The sequence below is a fragment of the Rhinolophus sinicus genome, chromosome 17, assembly GCF_057876585.1.
Source record: "Rhinolophus sinicus isolate RSI-liver-muscle chromosome 17, RSI-T2T, whole genome shotgun sequence".
Classification (NCBI taxonomy): domain Eukaryota; kingdom Metazoa; phylum Chordata; class Mammalia; order Chiroptera; family Rhinolophidae; genus Rhinolophus; species Rhinolophus sinicus.
The window spans coordinates 208,016,747-208,038,202 of NC_142517.1; the positions used below are offsets into that span (position 1 = coordinate 208,016,747).

A 21,456-nucleotide genomic window follows, 5' to 3' on the forward strand; every position below is an offset into this window, starting at 1 on the left:
CCCCTGTTCTCTATCTTGCCCACTCTACTTAGGGTTGACCAGTGGCTTGTAACCATTCCTCACGTCCCTCGCCCGTCCACCTGGCACGTCTCTAATGGTTGTTCCCGGGAGTTTAGTCCTGTTCTATTTTGGACTGTCTCTTACAGCCTTCTGTCCTGTTTTTATAGTGTCCAAATCCCCATGTGAGAAGCTGATAAGCAAAGGAAGTTTGTCCCTGGGCAGCTCTGCCTCTCTTCCTCCCCAGTCAGGAAACCGGGACGGCCTGCCGGCACTCAACACGAAGATCCTGTTCCCGAGTGAGTGTCCCCACCCCCGGGGGGCAGGGTGACAGCGCCGGCCTAGTGGCCAGGCCAAGCCAGCCTGCAGGAGGCTGTCAGAGGCCCTGCCCTGCGACCTGCGAGGTCCGGGGCCTGGCACGAGGCCCAGCGCTTGGTCTGTGGGAAGAATGAGACTCGGTCCCTGTCCTTTAAGATCTTAGAAGTCCGTGGGGAAGAGGACGGACTTTCACAGTTAGAGCACGGTGTGACAAGTGGCCTTATTTATTACAAAGGGCAAACAGCACCCAAATCACCACCGGGGGGCCCGTGAAGGTGTCGTGTGACAGGCGATACCTGAGCTGGGTGCTGAAGGACGACTAGGAGTTACCTGAGTGAAAAGGGAGGGCCAGGCAGGTGCTGACGGACCGCGGCATCATCCTGCTTTTTCCAGCGTGATTGCAGGAGCACAGCCAGCTGCCGGGGGAGGTGGGCCCAGCCCGCTTTCTTTCCTTGCTCTCATTTTGCCCAGGAGAGAGTGAGGCCACTCCTGTTGCTTCTTCCCTCAGGGGGAATTGTGACAGTACTTTGTGTCCTCAAAGGAAGAAATGGTACAAGGGGTTGAAATTGCCAATAATACTCCCTTCAGCTTCAGGGAGGTTCCTGAAGCCTCCTAGCCACACCCTCTATTCCTGTGAGTGATTTGGCAGTTTCTAATGAATCTCAACTGAACAGAAAGAAAATCCCAGAAGCCCTTGGGAAGTGAGGCTAATGAGAGATATTTGGTTAATCACTGCCGGAGATGTTACTGGAAGGCTGGATTGGCAGAATGTTCAAAAGCAGGGCTCCATCTCTACCTTAATGTAAAAAGTGTAACTTGGTGCACGCAGCTTGAAGTTTCTGGTCACCTGACTGTTCCCTGATGTTTATTTCTCATGAGTTCAGCCTTCTAAAGTTGTACGGCTGGATCTGAAGATAAGTTGTATGAATCTTTTGGTGGAGTTTCGTACATTTAATGAAAACTATCTTTATAAGCCCTTTTACCATTAGATATTGATTTGTCATAGGTGTGATTTCTGCCACTCAGTATGCTTATTTTTGTTCCATGAATATGGGTTGATGTTGGTGATTTCTGGGCAGACTGTTAATTGTCAAAATTCGGACATGTTTATACGTTATTTTAGAAAAGTTTAATTATCGTGTCCTGAGGAAAGTGCCAGCCTGGAGGACACGAGCTTCCCTCAATTCAGTAGCTGCTGACCATTGCTGTGTCGTCTGTTATCTCCCCACAGATGTTCGGGCTGGGATGTCTGGCTCCTTGCCTGGCGGTTCAGTCATCAGTCGCTTGTTAATTAATGCCGATCCCTTTAACTCGGAACCAGAAAACCTGTGAGTATGGGGTGAACCAAGTGGGCGTAGAACAAAGGAGCGTAGAAATCTGATCTGGAATTAGAGAAACTCGGGAACGTTGCCTAGGTGATCCTCTTCCAGCCTGTAAGGAAAGCCCAGGAATCATGAGACCTCGGCTGGAGTGCGGGAGCTCCCTGTGGAGGGCGGGGAGGTCCCTGCTCCCTGCACTCAGTCCTTCACCTGAGATCACCGAGGTTCCACGTCTACAGCTATGGCTGTTGGTCTCTTTTCCTCCTCTCCTCTTCAGACGGGAGGGGACAGAAGCTGCTCTCCTCCCTCGACTAGGGGTGGTGTGCCGTGGCGTCACCTGACACCCCAGCACTTTTGTCATTTGGCCTTTGCCTGGATGGTCTCCTGTAACCCAGCCTCCTTCCCGCCCCCGCTGTCCCTATGCCCTCTCCCCCCCAGGACCTGTAAGTACTGGGGAGCACGTGGTCTTCAACTGAGAACTGTTTGTCTCAGAGCTTTGCTCTCACCAAGCGCTTAGGCCCTTGGATTAGATGCGTCATAAGAACGTGTGTGTGGTGATTGCTTTTCGGGTCAGGCTGCAAAAGCCTGTTGACCTAAAGTGCACAGAGTTCTGGTCCAAGCTGTCACCCCGAGCCCACCCGCCCCCATTGACTTTCTGGGGAACTTCCACGACAAACGTCAAGGAGTACATACTCTCTCCGTGCTGCGTCCTCTGGGTCAAGGGTCAGGGACTGCTGCCATCACGCATCTGTCCTGGAGAGGAACCAGTGTCCACAGAGCACCCCCAGCTGTGACCCCGGGGGCCATGATAATGGGAGGGTTTGGCCCCGTGGCAGGAGCGTAAGGGCCGGGGGAGAAGCTGGAATGAAATAGTCTTATCAGCAGAGGACACGGGAAAGGGAAGCATGTTGCCACAGGGGCGGGGATGGATGTGTCACGTTTGAAAACTGCTTTGACTGGGCCTAGGAGTTTCTGAGGGATATTCTGAGATCCAGAGTTCAGGCTGGTGTGCGTCTCAGGTGTGCCATAGAGTCATCAGGTGGGATGTTGCTGATGGGAATGTGAGATGGAGCGGCTGCTTTGGGAAACCGTCTGGCAGGTCCTCAGAACCTTGAGTTTGCATGTGGCGCAGCAGTTCCCCTCCTGAGACAGGCCCGAGAGAAATGAAACACACGTTCACACTAGAGCGTGTGTGCGAATGTTCACAAAGCCTGGCGCTGAGTGAACAGCGCAGATGCCCATCGCTGATAAATGGCTAAGCAAGATGGGGTCCCTCCTACAATGGACTGATATTTGGCCTTTAAAGAGATGCGCACTGAACCCGTATGGGCCTTGAAAAGTGTGCTCAGTGAAGGGAGCGCGATGCGAAGGGCCCCGTGTTGTGTGGTCCCACTTACGTGAAATATCCAGGAGAGGCAGATCCACAGAGACAGGAAGCAGATCGGTGTTTGCGGGGGTGGGGTGGGGGTGGGGTGGGGCCGACGGCTAAAGCTTCCTTTTGGGGAGATGAAGTGTTCTGAAATGGATTGGAGTGATGGTTACGTGAGTCCGTGAATGCATTTAAAATCATGGTATTGTGCATTTTGAATGGGTAAGTTATATGGTATGTGAGTTAACTCTGTTACCACAAACAAACAAAAAACAGCTATGAGCTTTGCCCTCAGAAAGAAATGCTTGGAGGGTGGGAGGCTGTGAAGTGAAACAGCTAATAAGCAGGTTGCTGTAATTGGCCCGAAACCCCCTTTGCAGCGAGTGCTACACAGAGAAGTGTGTCATGAACAACTACTTCGGCATCGGCCTGGATGCGAAGATATCCCTGGACTTCAACAACAAGCGTGATGAGCACCCGGAGAAGTGCAGGTGGGTGATGCCCTGCAGACCTGTCCTTCACGTCGTCCTTTCTCCTTCTGGAGCAGGGGAGGTACTGTCCACAGCCAGAGGGTAAAGGAATGTGCAGAGTCCTTAGGCAGGAGGCAAAGGCGAGCCCCAACGCCATGTGTCAGAAAGTGGAGGTGCTTTCACAGGTGTGGGAAAGTCCAGGAGGCCAGCCTGGAGGAGGGTTCCCAGGGTGGGCCAGCTCGGGGCAAATCAATACCAGAACATGTGTGAGTAGTTGATGGGAACAGGCCAAGTCTCCAAGCCGTAAGTCTGTGGGAAGGCTGGAACAGGGCAGGTAACAGTGCGCGGAGTCCCCCGTGTCGTTGGGAGGATGTCTGTGTGTTCATCACACCAGCTGTTGCCCGTGGGTGGGTTGCCCCACGAGAATGCACCTTATGCAGGAAGACGGCCACGTGAGAGGTCCTGAGGGCTTTCACTGGGGATGTTTAGTTTCTCCCCCTAACTTACCATCTCTGCTCTTCCTGGCCTGGGGACAGAATGGAAGAAATGGGGAGCTTTCTCCCTGGGCTGAAGTAGGAATTCCCTCTCCTCTGGAAATTCGAGAAGTGTGGAGTTAATGCCTCCTGCCTCCCACCCCCCATTATCTCCTGGAGGAGGAGACTGTTCAGCTCTGATGGTGTAGAATAGGGAGGGGAAGCTGGTATGCAGTTGTGCAGGAAAGAGCCACTGACGCGAGAGTCAGGAGGCCCGTGTGCTGCCACCGTCACTCGGAAGGAAGCCTCCAGGGGGCTGGATGGAAGGGAGTCGCACTCGTACCTGAGGAGTTGTCCGCATTGTATGTAGGTGGACATTCGTGGGGAAATCAAATCACACTCAGGACTCCAGAAGCTTTGGAGCTGCGGGCCGTGTGTGGAGAGCGCCCCGCGCATCCTGGCACGCAGCCGCTGCTGGGAGCCCGTCATTCACAGTGCCCTGTTGGGCCAGAAATAACTGAAAAGGGCATTAACATTCATAGAATTTAGCGAGTGAAATAGGTGAGGGCTATGAGTGACACATTTTTAGAACCTTTGGACCCTGCTAGAACCTTCCCTGAGTTTCATCGAGAGCTTTCAAAAGGTCTCCCTAGAAGAATTCGTTTTACAAATCTGTCCCAAAGAACTGACTAGAAACGTGGGCAGAGGACCCACTGCCGTGTAATTTACAGAGCTCAGAGTGGGAACGAGCCACATCTGGTCAAAGATTCATTCGATAAGCGACGTAGGGACCTGTCCCCAGAGATGAGTCGTGCTTGGGACACGGGGAAGTGCAGTGGGTCAGGCAGAGGGCTCAGGCTGGTTGTCTCTCCGCTAAATCACATACCTGGGAAAGACTAAGGAAACAGAACCATGCAGATGCGGGGATTCTGGAGATTACTTTCTCCTTTGTGCTTTTCTGTGCTTTCCATATTTTTTACGGTAAGCATAATTTTAGTCAGAAAAACCCCATCATTTATAAGATTTTGGTGAGGTTGTGTTGTGCCTTACCTTTCTTACCTTTCGGGGTGTGATTACTTTCTTGGGGGATACTTTTTTCTAGCAGAATGTCCTGTCAGTAAATGCATCTGTTTCTGCGTATCTTACGTGGGTACCACACCAGTGCATGCCCTTCCCCGAGGTGTCACCGCTGTAAGGAACTGCTGAGTCTGACCCATGGGATCAGGTGCCATCCCCACATTCTGCAGCAGTGACTGGACTTAACTGTAGGAAGAAAGCCAGAGCCCTCGTCAGCTCTTTGCTTTTCATCTCCAGGAGTCGCACCAAAAACATGATGTGGTACGGGGTTCTCGGGACCAAAGAGTTGCTGCACAGAACCTACAAGAACCTGGAGCAAAAGGTCCTGCTGGAGGTGAGCGGCAGCAGGCGGTCAGGGGCCCGTCTGGTCTCCTGGGGGCATTACTCCTTGTGGACACCGGCCTTTGGTCCCTCGGTGGGAGCCCAGCTGCCGGCCGTGGCCTCCTCAGCCCTGGGGGCGGCTCACTAGTGGAGAAGGACCGGTTGATGCCCTGCGTGTCTCTTTTCTTTCCTTGTCCTGCGTTTCCACTGCTCAGTGTGACGGGCGGCCCATCCCGCTCCCCAGCCTCCAGGGAATTGCAGTCCTCAACATTCCCAGCTACGCCGGAGGGACCAACTTTTGGGGGGGCACCAAGGAAGATGATGTACGTATGGGTGCTGGGTGACGTGGGCCCCAGCTTGGGGAGGGGTGGCGGTAACCAGAGAGGCAGCCCCTTCGAGGAGCGTCGGCCCCTTCGGGCCCTGACAGAGCGTCAGCGCAGTGCTGGGGGTGCTCTGTCAGTTATGCAGAGGGATGGACGCCTTCCTGCTGGCAGTGGGGGTACAGTGAACAAGACAGATGGGGTCCCCTGCCCATGAGAAGGGGGGCCAGGCAGAACAGATGTTGTCAGAGGCACAGGTGGACCACAGACGCCGGACCCATCCTGCCTTGGGGCAATCTGGGAAGGCTTCTCGGAGGAGGGGACATCTGTGTTGAGACCTGAGGATGACTTGGGGTTGGCCAGGTCAGGTGGGTGGGTGGGGGCTGTTCCAGGCAGAGGGTGCAGCGGATGAGAGGCTTAGTGGCTGCCCAGGGCAGTGCACAGCAGGTGGGCGGGGTGCAGAGGAGTCAGGGCTCCCTCAGGGTCGGGGAAGCCCGGGAAGAGCTTGTGGGTTTGTGCCCGAGAGCTGGGAGGCACTGAGGGTTTTAACCAGGGGCATGGCTTCCTTTGTACATAAGAATTAACCAACATAGTTAACACAGTACACTTACTGTGCGCTGGTCGCTGTTTTCAGTCTGTGCAGATAGTAACTCCGCCCTCATAACCACCCCTCGAGAAGCACACCAGTATTATCCCACTTGACAGATGAGGAAACCTTCAGGAACTTGCCCAAGGTCACAGGGCTAAGTGGCAGAGCCGGAATTTGATCCCGAGTAGCTGGTTCCAGGATATTAGGAAGGGGTTCTTTAGTTAGGACACATCACCTCTCGTCCTGGGCCTGCCTGGCTTTACCGGTGCGGCAGCCCACCTGCGCGTGGGGGCGTGTCCCGGGCCGGTGGCGCCCCGCTCAGCTCTGACGCGGGCTCAGCTCTGACCCTGCCGTTTCAGACGTTCGCAGCTCCTTCCTTCGATGATAAGATCTTGGAGGTGGTCGCTGTGTTTGGCAGTATGCAGATGGCCGTCTCTCGGGTCATTAAGCTGCAGCACCACCGGATTGCTCAGGTACTGGCCACAGTCCTGGGGGTGGGAGGGACCTGGGAGACGTTCGGAGATGCTGGGCCTGGCCCAGAGACTTCGCCCTCCCTGATAAGTGTGTCCTGAGAGAGCCCAGGAGACTGACGCTCTCCCAGGACCGCCCGGCCCTGCCTCCTAGGCCAGAGACCCCTTCTCACCTGCTTACTTGAAATTAAAACCTACTCTTTATAAACTGGGGCCACCCTCCCCCACCTGCCCTGACTTGCCCTGTGGGTGCCCTGTGTCCTGCCCTGTCCTGCTGAGATGACGCAGGCCTGGTCTGGACTCAGCCCCGGCCCTGTGCCCGCAGCTTTTAGAAGCAACAGCCTGAGCTCAGGAGCGGAGGCTGAGTGTGTGTGGTGGGTGGAGAAGGTGTAGCCCCGCAGCTGCTCTGAGGCCCTGCTGGAGGGGCGGAGGCCGGGCCAGGCCCCCCATTACTTCTGGTGACGGTTTGGGGAGGGCGGTGCTCTTACACACAGACCTGGGGGACAGCAGCTGACCTGAGCCCCACCCAGGCTGTGTTGTCCAGCCCTTCCTGCCCCAGTCTGTCCACACAATAGGCTGCCTGAAGTGACAGTTTTAACTCTGGCAGCATTTTGTGTTAAAAAGACAAGCAGTCCATTGTTAACCACTTGCTGGCCATTTGCTCTGTTCTGGGCGTGTTGCATGTACGCAGGGACCCAGGGCTTTCGGGAGCCGGGAGGCCCCACCCCCGGCCCGGCTCTCGTGTTTGAGTCCTCACTGTGGTCACAGATGCAGTGCTGGGTGAGGGGACCCTGAGGGCGGGGCCGGCTGTGGTGTGGTCGCCCCAGGTCAGCCGTGTGCGGGGTGCATAAGACAGGAAGGCTGCAGGGCTGAGACGGCTGTCAGGCTCCTTGGTCAGCCCGGGGCATGCGTAACGGCTGCGATGTTTGTTCAGTGTCGGACGGTGAAGATCGCCATCCTGGGGGACGAGGGCGTGCCTGTGCAGGTGGACGGAGAGGCCTGGGTCCAGCCCCCAGGCTGCATTCGGATCGTCCACAAGAACCGGGCACAGATGCTCACCAGAGACCGGGTAAGGGCTGCCTGCGGGCCCCGGGCCCCTTCTGAGACCTCGCAGCTCTAATGTTTTGTTCTAGGAGTTTGTACTTTAGACACAAGGAGTAAGCCAGCGTGGCGGTAACTCCTGGGCCTGTTCCTCCTGCCCACTGTAGGAAAGACTTGTCTCTCCCTTCCCGCTGTCAGCCTGCTGCTGTCCCACTCGTCACTGTCCACGTTAGATGCGCATGGCCTCTCGAGAGCGGTAGGAGGTTTGTAATGCTGGTTCCCATGCCCTAGGCATTTGAGAACACCCTGAAGTCCTGGGAAGACAAGCAGAAGTGCGAGCTGCCCCGCCCGCCGTCTTTCTGTCTGCACCCGGAGATCCTGTCCGAGGAGGAAGCCACCCAGATGGACCAGTTTGGGCGGGCGGCGGGGGCCCTCATCCACAGGTGGGCTCTCGCCCTCCCCCACGGTCAGCCTCCTGCTGGCTTGCTGTTTGCCTGTGGCTTTGGTTTGTTTCCACTTACCGTCTCTCAGAGATTGCTCGGGGTTTACATAGATGGAAGCTTAAACCCACAGGTGTTTTCAGAGCTGTCTCCCAGATCTGAAAACCTGCCCTGGACTCCTGAGAACAGTTAGTCCACTTCCCACTTCCATTCTACCCCAGGAGGCACATTTGCACTCGGCTCTTACAGTTAAAAAAAAACAAAAAACGAGCTAAAGGCCTTTCCTCCTTTTACTCGGCCTCTGAGCGGCTCCTGGAGCCACTGTGGCCCTCCCAGCACGGTGGTCAGCGCTCTGCCCACTGTCCTCCCCTCCCGCCTGGTGTGTCTGCCACCGCTCTGCCTCCCTCCAGCAAGTGGGCTTCAGCCTGGTGACCTGTGCCCCCTTGTTGCCACATCCAGTGACTACAGCTACGGTCTGGTTCTGTCTCACTGTACTTCACTTCCTGCCTCAGCGTCCCGCCTGAGGTCACACGCTGGCTGTGCGCCCTGGCCGTCCGTGTGGGCTTCTCTCTGGCTGTCCCATCCTCTGCCCTCGGCGGAAGCAGTGCTGTCCTGCAGGTCCTGGGCTCTGCAGCCCTCACGTGCTGTCCCCAGGCAGCAGCCCCTCAGCCAGCAGGCCGTAGCCGTCCTGGGTCCCTCAGGCATTTCTGCTTCTGGGTGCCCATTCTGGCTCTGTCCTTCCCCGTGAGCATGTCCTGTGCCCTGCGTTCTCCATGTCAGGCAGCTGGCACCACCTCTGCCCCCGGGCCTCCCACCAGCTCTGCATTATCAGATCAGTGACCGGGCCTGATGGCTTTGCTCCTCAAGTATTAGTCCAATTCCTTGCCGGGCGCAGGCTTTAGCTGCCTCCTGTACTCCTGCTCGGGACCTCCCGGCCTGTGGCTGCCCCAGCGGCCTGCTGGGAGGGGGTCCTTGCCATGTCAGCAGTCCCCGTTTTCCCCACACTCAGGACAGGGGTTCCGCACCCCGCTCCCCCCAGCTGGCTCCCTGCCTTGTGCTTGCCCTCTGGCCCCGGTGGTCTCGTGCCCAACCTAAGCCTTGAATGTGTGTGGGTCCCTCGGCCGAGGGGCTGCTGCCTGGGGCCGTGTCCTGCGCCTGAGCCGTTCGTTTAACCAGGATTGTCCCCATCAGAGGAGGGTTCTGTCATCTCCCTTGCAGAGCGGGGTGGGCAGAGTCCCCTTCCAGGAAGCGTCAGGGGCCACGTGCAGGCCTGCAAACCGTGCTCCTTGCCAGTTTGCTGTTTTATAAGGTGTCAGTCTCATTTGGGGCATTTTCTTCCCCCATCAAGTTTCTAGAAAAACTTGGATGTTGATGTCAGCTTTTCCACGTAAGACCTCCTCTGTTTGCCATTGGTCAGGAAATGATTGACAGGGTCATTCTGAGCTGGTCATCGTGGCCGAGCCGTGGTCCACATTGGTTCTCCGGGTAGAACGTGGGCTTTTCAGCGAGGTGAGGTTGCATCTGTCCTGAGTGCCGTGTACCCATTCTCTCCAGCATCCGGGAGATCGCCGAGTGCCACCGAGACGTGGAGCAGGAGCTCGCCCATGCCGTCAATGCCAGCTCCAAGTCCATGGACCGCGTGTACAGCAGGCCCAGAGCCACGGAGGTGCCTCGCCTTTGCGGTCTCGCTTCTCGGGGCTCCTGCAGCCCTCGGACCTCCTACAGGGCATCTGTTCTGCTTCCTCTCAGGGGCTGAACTGCGGCTTTGTCCAGGAAATGGTCAATGACATGAAGGCTCTGCGCAGTGAGACGGAGCTGCTGCTGGCCGGGAGGATGGCCCTGGTGAGCTGCGTGGGGTGTGCCCGTGGGCGCTCAGGCCAGACTTCCCGGCCTTAAGTATCTAGATCTCGTGTGATCTGACCGGTGGTTGGAGCACAGCCCCTCCTGCCGCACCTCAGCCACGTCACCTCTAGTGTCAGACTCCTGTGCGGGACTCCTTTGTCATTGTAGACGAGTCACCCTTAGACACCCACAGGTGGGGCCCAGCTGCCTGTGGCTTGTTCTCGGCAGCAGTGCTTGCGGCCCATTCTCACTCAGCCCTGTGATTCTGGCTGAGGAGGCAGCACGGGCCGCACGCTGGGTGGGGGGGACTGGATTGCAGAGGCGGCACTAGGGAAAGGCACTAGATGGGGTGGCAAGGAGGTGCTGTCGCGTGGTAAAAGTCACATGGCTGGGAGCTGCCCAGAAGCCCAGTTTTATACCCTCTGCCCTTCCTTCCAAAATGCCGTGCTGTCCTGGCGTAGCACGGCTATTTCCTTGGCCACCTCAGCACTTCTGCCCTCGGTGCAGGTGGCTGGTCCCATTCCCCTTTTCTGACAGAGGGTCCCCAGGCAAACGGAAGCCGGGGAAGTGTCAGCCCCCGAAAACGGGATTTTCAGATAAGCTCGCTTTGCTGCTTTATTTATGAAAGAGTTTAATTCTGTCGCCTGATGCTCCTTAGAAGGGCAGGAGCCATGGGCCCCTGAGCCAGTGCTCTGTGACTCAGTTTCCATGGAGGGTTTTGTGAAAACTCCATGAGGAGCGCAGCCAGCGGCTGGCCTCCTGCCTGCACAGGGTGTGGCTGTCACCCGGGCCCTCATGCTGATACGTGGCGTGTGTCTCCCCTGCCCGCTGAGCAGCAGCTCGACACCCCTCAGAAGGAGCGGCTCGGGGCCGCCCTCGCCGAGATGGACCAGCAGCTCAGGAAGCTGGCGGACACGCCGTGGCTGTGCCAGCCCATGGAGCCCAGCGATGAAGAGGTATGTTGTCACTTCCGCCTGGACGCCCCAGGCTCTCCCTTCAGGGCCTGTATTCAGTGCACTCCCCGCAGCTTTGCGGGAGGGACATCGGTCTTGCAGCCCCTGATATGGCTTCTGAAGACTTGTCTGTTCAGACGCCTCAGGGTGTGGGGAGGAGTGGGAGCTGGTATTGAGAATGACCTGACGACAGGCACATGTTGCTCATGGAAGCAGAGCTGCGGGCTGACCAGGAAATAGGTAGAAAGAAGCTGGGCTCAGCCCCTCTGTTTGCCCCCATGTGCAGACACATCTGTCAGACATACAGCCTCTTCTGACAGAGTGGGTGTGCGTGACTCACAGCACAGCCCCGTTTCCTTTTACACGTGTTTAGAGACCCCAGCCTGCCACAGGTCCTGTAGCTGGGACAGACAGGACCCCCGCTGTGTGCGTCCTGAGATGCAGTCACCTCCTTCCTGCACCGGACAGCAGGCAGCAGGGCACAGGGGAGGTGCTTGTTGAATGGCTGGTTTTCGTGGGCAGTGTCTGGACAAAGGCAAACCCTGGATGGCCTCCCTCTCAGGATAGAGCAGAGTGATCAGGAGAAAAGTTCCCCTTAGGGTAACACATCTCACAAGGTAACCGCTAGACACTAGAAACAGTGGGCACTCCTGCTGCCAGCTTGGTTTGTTACAACCTGTTGGCAGCAGTAGGGTGAGCGGACAGAGGCGGGCCCACCAGCATCCAGTGTCCTCTGAATACACAGGCATTTGTTGGCACATCCAAACCCTGTCCTTCCAGCCAGGCAACAAGACTCAACAACTTAAGAAGGAGGACATTTCGGTATAAAAAGACAGGCCAAGCTCATCACAATTGCTTAAATAGTTAATTATAAATATAGTAAAACTTTCATGTAGAAGAAAATTACTAAAATAATATATAAAACATTGAACAGATGTAATAATAACATGACCTTGTGATTCCAGATTAAATTATCAAAGCCTGAGAAGTGGACAGTGAGCTGGGGAGTCTGGGTGAGGACACAGACAGAGGAATGAAAGCACGTTAAATTCCTCCTCCGAAGGTGGAAGAAAGTCAAAAAAAGTTCTTGACTTTGATAATTAGGGAAATGTAGAGTTAGTGATGATTTTTAAAAACTTAAAGGTAGTTTCCAATAGAACTGAAAAGATTTGTGTCTTTCCAAGTCACTACAAAAAACAAAAAATATAGTCTATATTGTAAAAGAAAATAAGGGACTATTAAGTAGCTAACATAAAAATACTAAGTAGCTAACATGAAAATAAGGTAACAGAAAATGATATTATAGATTCCCCTCTTTAAAGCAAATTATTCTCAGATTGTATTAAAAAAAGAAAAGAAAAGCGCCTTGTTTTCTCTCCCGTACTCCCAGTAAAAACTTAGGATACAGAAAGATTAAAAATAAATAATTTCAAGAAAACACAATAAAAAAAAATCCCAAATTAACAATATTAACATAAAAACAGAATTGCATACCTAAGGTAATAAATATAGGGGGATCACTTTATATTGGTAAAATATAATAATTTTGTAATAAAATTTATTTTTTGTCTTGAGCTATCTGTCAATTACTATTGAGCTGTCTGGCCGTGGATATAGATGTCTCGATTTGTGATTTTTGTGTATCTTTGCTTTAGGTATTTTGAGGCTATGTCATTGAGTGCATATAGGTTTTATTATTATGTAAAGACTTTCAGTCATTCTTTTTATTTTCAAGTCAACTTGTTTGGTCTATTTTTCATGCTTTTACTTTCAAACTTTATTTGGAGTGTCTCTCATAAACAGCATATTGTTGGATTTTTATCCAGTCTAGTACTCTGTTTTAATTGGAGAGTTCAGTCTGTGTGCATTTATTCATATTATCAGTGAATACTAATATATATATGTATATATATTTTTTAATCTTTGTGCTTTCTATTTGTCCTTTTTGTTTCTTTTAATTTCTCCTTTTTGATTGATGAGTCTTTCCTTCCTCCCACACAATTCTGTTTGTCCCCTCTACTAGTTGGGGAATATATACTCTCTGGCTAGTCTTTTAGTGATTACCCCCAAAATTTGAATTTGAATTTATATGCATAAAGTATATAAAGCAAAAACTTCTTGAAATGAGAGAAAGTGACAGAAACCAAACTGTTGTGTGAGCCATCACTGTCAGTCCATGATAAATCAAATAAAACCGTATCACAGCATCTGAACAAAAGAAATATTTACATATAGAAAATATCCAATATATTTACATATAGAATAAAATATCCAATATATTTACATATAGAATATTTATATATAAAAACATACATACACAGATGTATCATGTTTCTGTATAGAGAATTCTGTACTCTGTAAAGAGGGAATATGTTTTCTGTTGCCCATAGGATGTTTTCAGAATCTGATCGTGTTCTAAACCAGGGCTGCTGATAGTACGAAACGCTTTATTCTCATCATAGGAATTGAGAGGAAGAATGTAGAAACTTTTAAGCAATTGGCAGTTTGTATGTCCTTTCCGGTTACATTTCTCTAGTAATTTACCTCGTCACACTTCATTCTAGTCCAGCCGACTATGGACTGGACATTTTAAAGCTGGTTCTTTCCCAGGGGTCGTTTGGGTAGCACAGTCCTGGGGCACAGTAAACCTCAGCTACTCACGGAAGGTAGAAACCGCCCGTGCTCAGCTGCGGCCCCCGTGTCCCCCTGCCCTTCCCACAGCGGGTTGCTTCCCCCTCCACACCCAGTGCCTCTGAAGACGGATGGAGGGCCGGTCCTGTAGCAGCTGCTGCCATGGGAGGCTCGCGCCCTGGGACCTGGTTGCAGGGTGACCAACCAGCTGGCTTGTTTGACTGTCCGGTCTTAGCACTCAGAGCCCATGTCACAGGGATCGTGGTTCCAGTGCTTTAAACCTAAAAATGTTTCCAAAACCAGTATCACCAAATGCCGTGAACACACACAAACCTGCACAAGTGCCCCCGGCTGTCTGACTTAATGGGGTCCCCTGAGCCATGTCTAGAGCAGCCCTGGTTTCTGGGGTTCTCAGATGTGGGCTGGTGGGACGGTGCAGGTGTTCTTTCTTGCAGGAGTAGGTGGGACATAGTACAGGTGGCGCCTAAGAGCACATTTAATTTCAAAACCAAAAACCCTCTGCAGGCAGCGAGGACAGTGCACGCATGGCTGGGGCGGGAAGTCGCAGCCAGGTCCTGGGAGGCAAGGGGGGGCCGTGCTCCCTCCTGGGCCCCCTCTGCTGGCCGCTGTCAGCTCCCACCCACCCAAGGGAAGAGATGGGGTGAGGTTCAAAGGACAAGAGGGATCTGGAGGGGATGGTGCTGCGTTCCTACTCGCATAGAAATAGGAAAGTCATTTATTTGAAAGCAAAAAAAAGTGATGAATTTATGAGCTGGTTCTTTGAAAGCAAATAATTAAACCACCCTCTGGCAAATATATTCAGGGAAAATGAACAAAATGAAGTTATGAAGGGGATGTAACAACAGATGAGAAAAGTAAATCAAGCTGCAATCACAGAAATGCTAGTGAAGTTTAAAATGTTGATGAAACTTGATTTTTCCGGAAAAATTGAAATTATACAAATTGAAATCTGAAGACGTTTTAAAAGTATAGCCACAGAACAACTTGAAAAAATAATTTAAATATTACCTTCAAAGGAAAAATGTCGAGGAATAGGTAATTTCCATATGTAAGAAACGGTATCAAAGCTAGAAAAAATTGGACATTATCCCAGTTCATATTTTTTTAATTGTGGTAAAAATTGTAAGATTTACCATCTTTGTCATTTTTAAGTGTACAGTTCAAGTTATGTTAGGTGTATTCACATCGCTGTGAAACAAATCTCCGGAACTTTCCACAGTTCATTTTTTAAAACTAGCACATTGATTCCAAAATTCAATATTATCAGTAGATCCATACAAATCATAGCTGATGAAAGAAATTCTTTTTAAAAGAATTCCAGCTGGAAAGTGCAGGATTGAAAGGAAAGTGCAGGATTGAAAGGCTATTCATTCTGCATCCCCTGGGGAATCCCCTGGCGGGTTTGTAACCTGGTGGGGATGGAGTGGGCCAGCCCGGTGACATCCTCACGCACTGGCCTGTCCGTGTCCCCAGCTGCCCACGCAGCGCCACACAGGGAGGGAGGAGCGGGGCCAGCCACACTGCAGGGAGCCATCAGTTAGAGCCTACAGGACAGACAGCTGGTTTCTCTGTAGGTGAAGGGAAGGGGGCCACAGAGCTCAGGGCTGTGTGTCACTTGTGGACCTTGTTAGGGTCTGATTTATGCAAACCAACCTCAAGGATAAATGGTTGAAGCTGTTGGGGAGATTTGATATAAATGAGCTCATTGGACATAAATGGATTTTGGTGCTGGTGTCAGTGTGATAACAGTTTTACAAAGTGTTCTTGTCTCACAGTTGACGAAGTGTCTATGGGTGGTGTAATTTGAAATCTGAAATTTGTTTATTTTAAAAGGCGGGGGAGACGAAGAGCATGTTGGTACTCAGCTCCATCTTACGAGTGGATGAAGAGACCCACATTAAAAGTTAGAAATAAATTGAATGCTCATGTATGCATTAGAAAAAAAATTATAGTCGGGAGTAGGGTGCTCTTTAGATTGTGGTAGAGAACGGCTGCCTCTCACCTCAGTCACCCCCTCCTGCAGGAAGCACTGGGGGTGGGGTGGGCGCCAGCCCTTGGGGACAGAAGAACCTGTGGCTGTGATGTCACCGGGAGCTAACGGGCTTTAATGGATCAAGCTCTGCGAATCCGTCATGGGTCATTTTGCCAAGTATAAGAAGTTTGTGAAAACAAGTTTCTTGAGTACTCATGATTGGTGAGAAAACGTCGCTGTGAGATGTCCCTTTCATAGTGGAAACATAAAACACATGACTTGCCTGCGGTAGGAAGTGCACGAAGGCAACTCTGAGGAGCTCACGGGACTGAGCGGCCCCATGGCAGCTGTTCCCAATGGAAGACGCGTGTGTTGCCAAATTCTAGCTGCGGTGCTTGCTGTTCCAGTGACAGTCCCTGTGGAGGTGTTTTCAGTGTGATCAGATGTCCCTGTCCAATCGGAAAGTGTGTCATCAGGCTGCGGGTCTGTGTGGGAGCAGAGCCCTGGGGCAGGATCCAGACAGCCGGGGCAGGAAGAAGCTGGGGTGCCTGAAACGAGGAAAGGGTGCGTTCAGACTGGTACACACAGGTGTGTGTATTTGTGTGCACAGCAGAAGGGTCACAGGCCCGTCAGGAAGGAAGGTTGCAGGAAGAAGCAGTATCGGCTCTGCCCGTCCCCGGAGTTCTCTGGGGGGTGGGAGGGGCACCTCAGGACAGTGTCCCTGTGTCACTCCTGCTCCCCTCACAGATGCTGCCTTTCAGAGTAAATCCAAGGAAAGTGCACGTGCAGGAGAAGCTTTATTTAGAAAGATATTTGTGGTACAGTCAAAGCCGGCCAGGGGACACTAGAGGATTGCTAAATAACTTACTTACTATAGTTCTGTAATTATACTAATATTTAAATAATACTTACACAGCTTTTTAATCACATGAGAAATGCATGTTCTAAAATGAAAAAATAGAAGATGAAAATACACGGTGCTCACTGTGAAACCACTTTCAAAGGCATTAAAAACGAACAATAAATACAAGACTAAAATCAAGGAAGAACACAAGAATAAGTAAACCGGGGACAAAGCATTTTCGCCTCGGCCCCCGCCCGCCCCTCTGAGCTCCAGAGCTGTTACTCGGGCCTTGGTGAGTTGGGGTCTGATTCTCAGTGTTTCTCCTCTCCCACCACAGAATGTGATGCTGGATCTTTCCAAACGCAGCCGCAGTGGGAAATTCCGCCTGGTGACCAAATTTAAGAAGGAGAAAAACAACAAGAACAGAGAAGTGCACAGCAGCCTGGCAGCCCCTGGTACCTGCCCCCACCCTTCCGGCCGCCCTTGCCGGCTGTGTGCCCTTCCCGTGTCTGCTTTCTCCCTGGGCCTGGGCCTCGGGCCCGACCCCGCATCACGGCCTGTGCCGAGTCGTCTGTCTGCAGCTACTGATCTGTGCCCTGGCTTTGCTCTGCCAGGTGCTGGCCCTGGTCACACCCTGAACTGCTCCCATGCAGACTGGGTGACAGGCCACGGAACCGCCTGCCTGCCCTAGATGGAGGGTGCGAGCTGGGGGGAGGACAGCAGAGGTGACAAGACGGAGGAGACACAGAACCCCCTCAGGCGGCTTCCTCTGGGGGGCGCTGATTTTTGTTTGATTGGTTTGGTGATCAGAGCCCCACACCGGGATCCTGGGCCACCAGCTAGTGTGGGCCGTGAGAGCAATAGAAAATGGCACTAAAGGACAGTTTCCCTTTGGGTCAGTAGATTGAGCGTGAACTGCATCTGAAGGGTTAGTCCTGAGCACAGCTGTCCCAGCGCTCCCGGCTGCCAGGTGGCCCCACACCTGGGTTTGGGGTGGCATTGGCTACCAGTCAGGATGGCTCCCGTGATTTTTCTTTGCATGTTTGTCCAGAAATTGGGTTTCTTTTAATGATGGTGGCTCTGATTACATGAAATTGCTGCATGTTCCCTTCCTGCTGTTTCCTGAAGTGAATGAACCTTCTAGAAGGTGGAGGGAAAGCTGGCTTCAGCTGCAGTCAGACCCGCATTTCCCTTGGTTTGGTGCTCGTCCTTCCTGGGACATGGGGAAATGTCGGGAAGGCTGATGGCCAACCTGGCAGGAACAGACCAGCCCTGCTGCAGTCTTGCCTTTTGAGAGCGGGCTCCCCTGCTGCTTTCTGCACCACTTGGGGCAGTACCTGTGGCTGGGTGGCAGGCTCCTGCTGCTAGGGTCGCGGGTGCTGGCTGCTGGGGTGCGGGGTGCTGGCTGCTGGGGTGCCGGCTGCTGGGGTGCTGGCTGCTGAGGCGCAGGCTGCTGGGGCGTCTCGGCTGCCAGCTGCTGGGGTGCGGGCTGCTGGAGTGCCGGCTGCTGGGGCGTCTCGGACGCCGCCTGCTGGGCGCGGGCTGCTGAGGCGCTGGCTGCTGGGGCGTCTCGGCTGCCGGCTGCTGGGCGCGGGGCACTCACTGCACTCGTGCTTCTCCGTCTCCGACAGCTCACCTCTGGGGCACAGAGGAGGTTGCTGCCTGGCTGGAGCACCTCAGTCTGTGTGAGTATAAGGACACCTTCACACGGCACGACATCCGGGGCTCCGAGCTCCTGCACCTGGAGCGGAGGGACCTCAAGGTACTTCCACAGCGCCCCCCGGGTACCCACACCTGGCGTCCCCGCAGCTTGGCCTCGGTCCCCTCCCTCTGACCTGGCCATGTCCCAGCGTCAGATTATCACAGTGCTTCTGAGGCCCTTGTGCACGACTGGGGGTCACGGCTGGCATTGGCCACCGAGCGGCCGACCCTGCCTCTGGCAGTGACGTCCCCACCCCCCGCAGCCAGGCAGAACCAGAGCAGACTTACTGGCGGGACCCTGCTTTGCTTAGCCTGGGTGGCCATGAACTATGTTACCGTTAAAACCTCTGTGGGGGACACAGCCTTTCGCTGATAAGTCAAACTGAGTGGCTCTGTGATGATGGGTGAAGGGGACCCCAGCATACAGCGTCCCCTCTGTTGGTGACGGAGTCGATTATAGCCCAGGAGACCTGGCGGCTCCTCCGGCACAGTCACGTCACACTCGCCGGGGTCCACGTGCTGCCTGGGCCAGCTCGTCACTGCCTCATGGGAGGGATGGGGGGCGGGGGGGGCACCTTGCCCAGCTCAGGTGACGCGAGCTCCCGCGTCCCGGGAGTGGGGTCCACCTGCTGCCAGCCCTGTGTTTGGTCTCCGTCTTGTTCCCTGTCCCTGAGCGACATCAGTGATGGGGTCACAGGAATGATGTGGGGGCGTCTGCGTGCCTGTCACTCCGTGTGTCGGTTCCATCTTGTGTGTCCGTTGCCTCATTTCCGCCCCGTGTGCCGAGCCGTGGGCCGCCTGTCGTAGCCCTGGCGTCAGTGGCAGTGTTGTCATTGCAGGACCTGGGCGTGACCAAGGTGGGCCACATGAAGAGGATCCTGTGTGGCATCAGGGAGCTGAGCCGCAGCCCCCCTGCCGCCGAGGCCTAGCCGCCGCCCTCTCGGCCTGCGTCCTGCGCTCCTGCGACTGAGGCGGGGCCGCGGCGCCGGCCCTTGTCATGGTGCTACTCCCCCTGCTCGCCGCAGGAGGCCTCCCAGGGCCCCGTCCGGCCCCTCCGCGGCCGTGAACACACCAACACAGCTACCTTCGGACACGCACCTTTTCAGCCTGGCGTGGGGGTGAATGGTGCCGCCACCTCCCAGCGCTCGCCGACCCGTCCTGGGCCCCGGGCATCTCAGCAGAAACGGCCTGTCTGGGCCGCACGTGATTGTCCCGGGGCTCCGGTCCGTGTGGCACCGTCTCCCGGGCGAGCAGACGAGGCCTGCGGCTCTCGGGAGCCTGTGTCCCCCCACCCTGGGAAGTTCGGTGCCCGCCAGCCATTCCGTGGCCCCTCAGCAGCCCCTGGCCGCCCACTGCTGATGTCCGTTCGTGGACAAGGTCTTCCACGGAGGCCGCGCCTCTCCTGGTTTGAAAACCGCGCGGGAGCGTCCCTAGTCCTGTTCATTTTAACGCAACATGAAGAGAAAGCTCGGTCGTCCTCCAGCCTGTGACCCCGGCCGTCAGGGTGCCCGGCTGACCCCCCCCTGCGCCCCCCATGCCTCAGGCGCCTCCTGAGCTGCGGGCGGGCGTGGGGACGCAGTGCTGTCGCCGGAGAGCCGCCTGGGGCCGGGCACACCGACGCGGCCGCCTCCCCGGGCGGGACAGGCCCTGTGGGCACCAGTTCAGTATTTCTGGGGCAGAACAAGCTGCCACCCTGCAGAGCGGTCCTGGGTGGGCCGTCCTGAGAGCTTGACCTTCGGGTGGCTGTGTCGCGCTGCCCGGCCCCGCGTCCCTGGAGGTGTCGGGGCCCCCTCGCCCGCCGCCCCCACAGCCCTCACTGCCTTGGACTCTGCCCCCTTCTCTGCAGAGTCCGTCACACCTCACAGGGCTCCCATCACCCTGGAAAGGGGTTCTGTGACCTGCACCCCAGCCCCTGGGTCTGCCGGGGCGCCACACCCCGAAGGGGAGGCTGGGCGTTAGTGCCTGTGGCCGGGGCCGCTGACCGTGTGAGGGAGGGGACGGCAGGAGGGCGAAGGCGCCCTGCAGCCACCGCAGGAGGCCCCTTGGGGGCTCGTAGCTGAACAGCATTTGCCACTCGCTTTGCAGACCCCCTGCCGGCTCCCTGCCAGGCCCCCTCTCGTGTGGGCTGCCCCCAGTGGAGGTCCTGGGTGCTGGGCCCAGGCAGAGGCCCTGCCCCTGCCCCTGCCCCTGCCCCAGGGTTCCACGACCCACTCCTGAGCCCGCGTGTGATGTGGTGGGTGGGGTTTGTGGTAGAGCCTGTGTCCTGCTCGTGAGCTCGGCCGCCCCCTGGCGGTGAGGCGGGGCAGCTGTGCGTCACCCTCTGCGCCCTGTGAACGTGGAGCGAGAATCTAGTACCAGACGTCACTCGCTGTCACAGTGCAGATCCTGGGGACCCGTACCCGCGGTTTCAGAATGGGCTGCCCTGTTGCTTGGATCGGTGGCGCCTGGGGTTCTCAGGGGCTCCCAGACAGGACAGGCTAGAAGTCAGGTGAGGGGGCCCCCGTGGGGCACCCTGTGCCCTCAGCGTCCTCCCCGTGGGAAAGCCTAGGTTTGAGTCAAGCATGGTGTTTAAAATAATACGTTGTCAGTGATTAAAGCAACACTTTATGTAAAAGCCATTTTTCTAATTCCAGTAAGTGAGAAGTGAAATGAGTAAATACGAATGTTGCATGAAACTGTCGGTGAAGGGCCAGGTCCCCGTTCGTTGTGAATCTTTGTTGCTGCACATGGGGTGCTCCCCTGCCCGCCCCAGGACCCTGCTGTGTGACTGGCTGTTCCCCCAGGGTCCCGGGGTCTCACGGTCCTGTGGCTGTGGAGGGAGGAAGGAAGGCACCCTGGAGAGTCTTGGAGAGAAGGTTTTGTGTCCTCGGGTGGGGCTCACCCTCATATTTATGAAGTTAATTTATACGGTGCCCTCCGTGGAAGCAAATGCCTCCTGTATGGCTGTGTATATAGTCCACCTCTGAGGTTGTAAATAGTTGTTCTGTGTATAAATAAAACAAGCCTGTTTTTGATCTTCCACTGTCAGATTTCTTGTCATCATTGCTTGTGCTTTGACATAAAATGTCAGTTGCCCAAATGCTTCCAGACTGGATTCAGAATTACATTTTTCAGCTGCCCTAAAAATACATTGAATTGGTGGTGGCTGAGAAGCAAAATAGAACGCCATTGTACTTTTTAGGGTGTGGGTGGGCTCTGGGATCTGTTGGATTAGACACTCAGAAGGAGGTGGGGTACCGGCTCAGCTGAGGTTCTCAGGTGGCTTTTTTTTTGTTTTTATTTGGGAAT

At 54.6% G+C, this 21,456-nt stretch overlaps 1 protein-coding gene across 4 annotated transcripts in view; it reads left to right on the plus strand.

Annotated features, from left to right (window-relative positions):
• DGKD (diacylglycerol kinase delta) overlaps nucleotides 1–21,187 on the plus strand; it is a 100,885-nt gene extending 79,698 nt beyond the window's left edge. For 3 of the 4 annotated variants that reach the window (XM_074315247.2, XM_019739753.3, XM_019739755.3), the window contains 14 exons: nucleotides 168–296; nucleotides 1,547–1,643; nucleotides 3,384–3,494; nucleotides 5,261–5,357; nucleotides 5,560–5,667; nucleotides 6,613–6,726; nucleotides 7,658–7,792; nucleotides 8,056–8,207; nucleotides 9,759–9,870; nucleotides 9,954–10,046; nucleotides 10,883–11,002; nucleotides 16,805–16,922; nucleotides 18,099–18,229; nucleotides 19,008–21,187. In XM_074315247.2, the coding sequence (XP_074171348.1) occupies nucleotides 168–296; nucleotides 1,547–1,643; nucleotides 3,384–3,494; nucleotides 5,261–5,357; nucleotides 5,560–5,667; nucleotides 6,613–6,726; nucleotides 7,658–7,792; nucleotides 8,056–8,207; nucleotides 9,759–9,870; nucleotides 9,954–10,046; nucleotides 10,883–11,002; nucleotides 16,805–16,922; nucleotides 18,099–18,229; nucleotides 19,008–19,097 (1,607 nt within the window). In that variant the 3' untranslated portion in view covers nucleotides 19,098–21,187. The remainder of the gene's footprint in view (nucleotides 1–167; nucleotides 297–1,546; nucleotides 1,644–3,383; nucleotides 3,495–5,260; nucleotides 5,358–5,559; nucleotides 5,668–6,612; nucleotides 6,727–7,657; nucleotides 7,793–8,055; nucleotides 8,208–9,758; nucleotides 9,871–9,953; nucleotides 10,047–10,882; nucleotides 11,003–16,804; nucleotides 16,923–18,098; nucleotides 18,230–19,007) is intronic. The other variant, XM_074315255.2, reaches the window with a different exon arrangement.
• The last annotated feature ends 269 nt before the right edge of the window (nucleotides 21,188–21,456 follow it).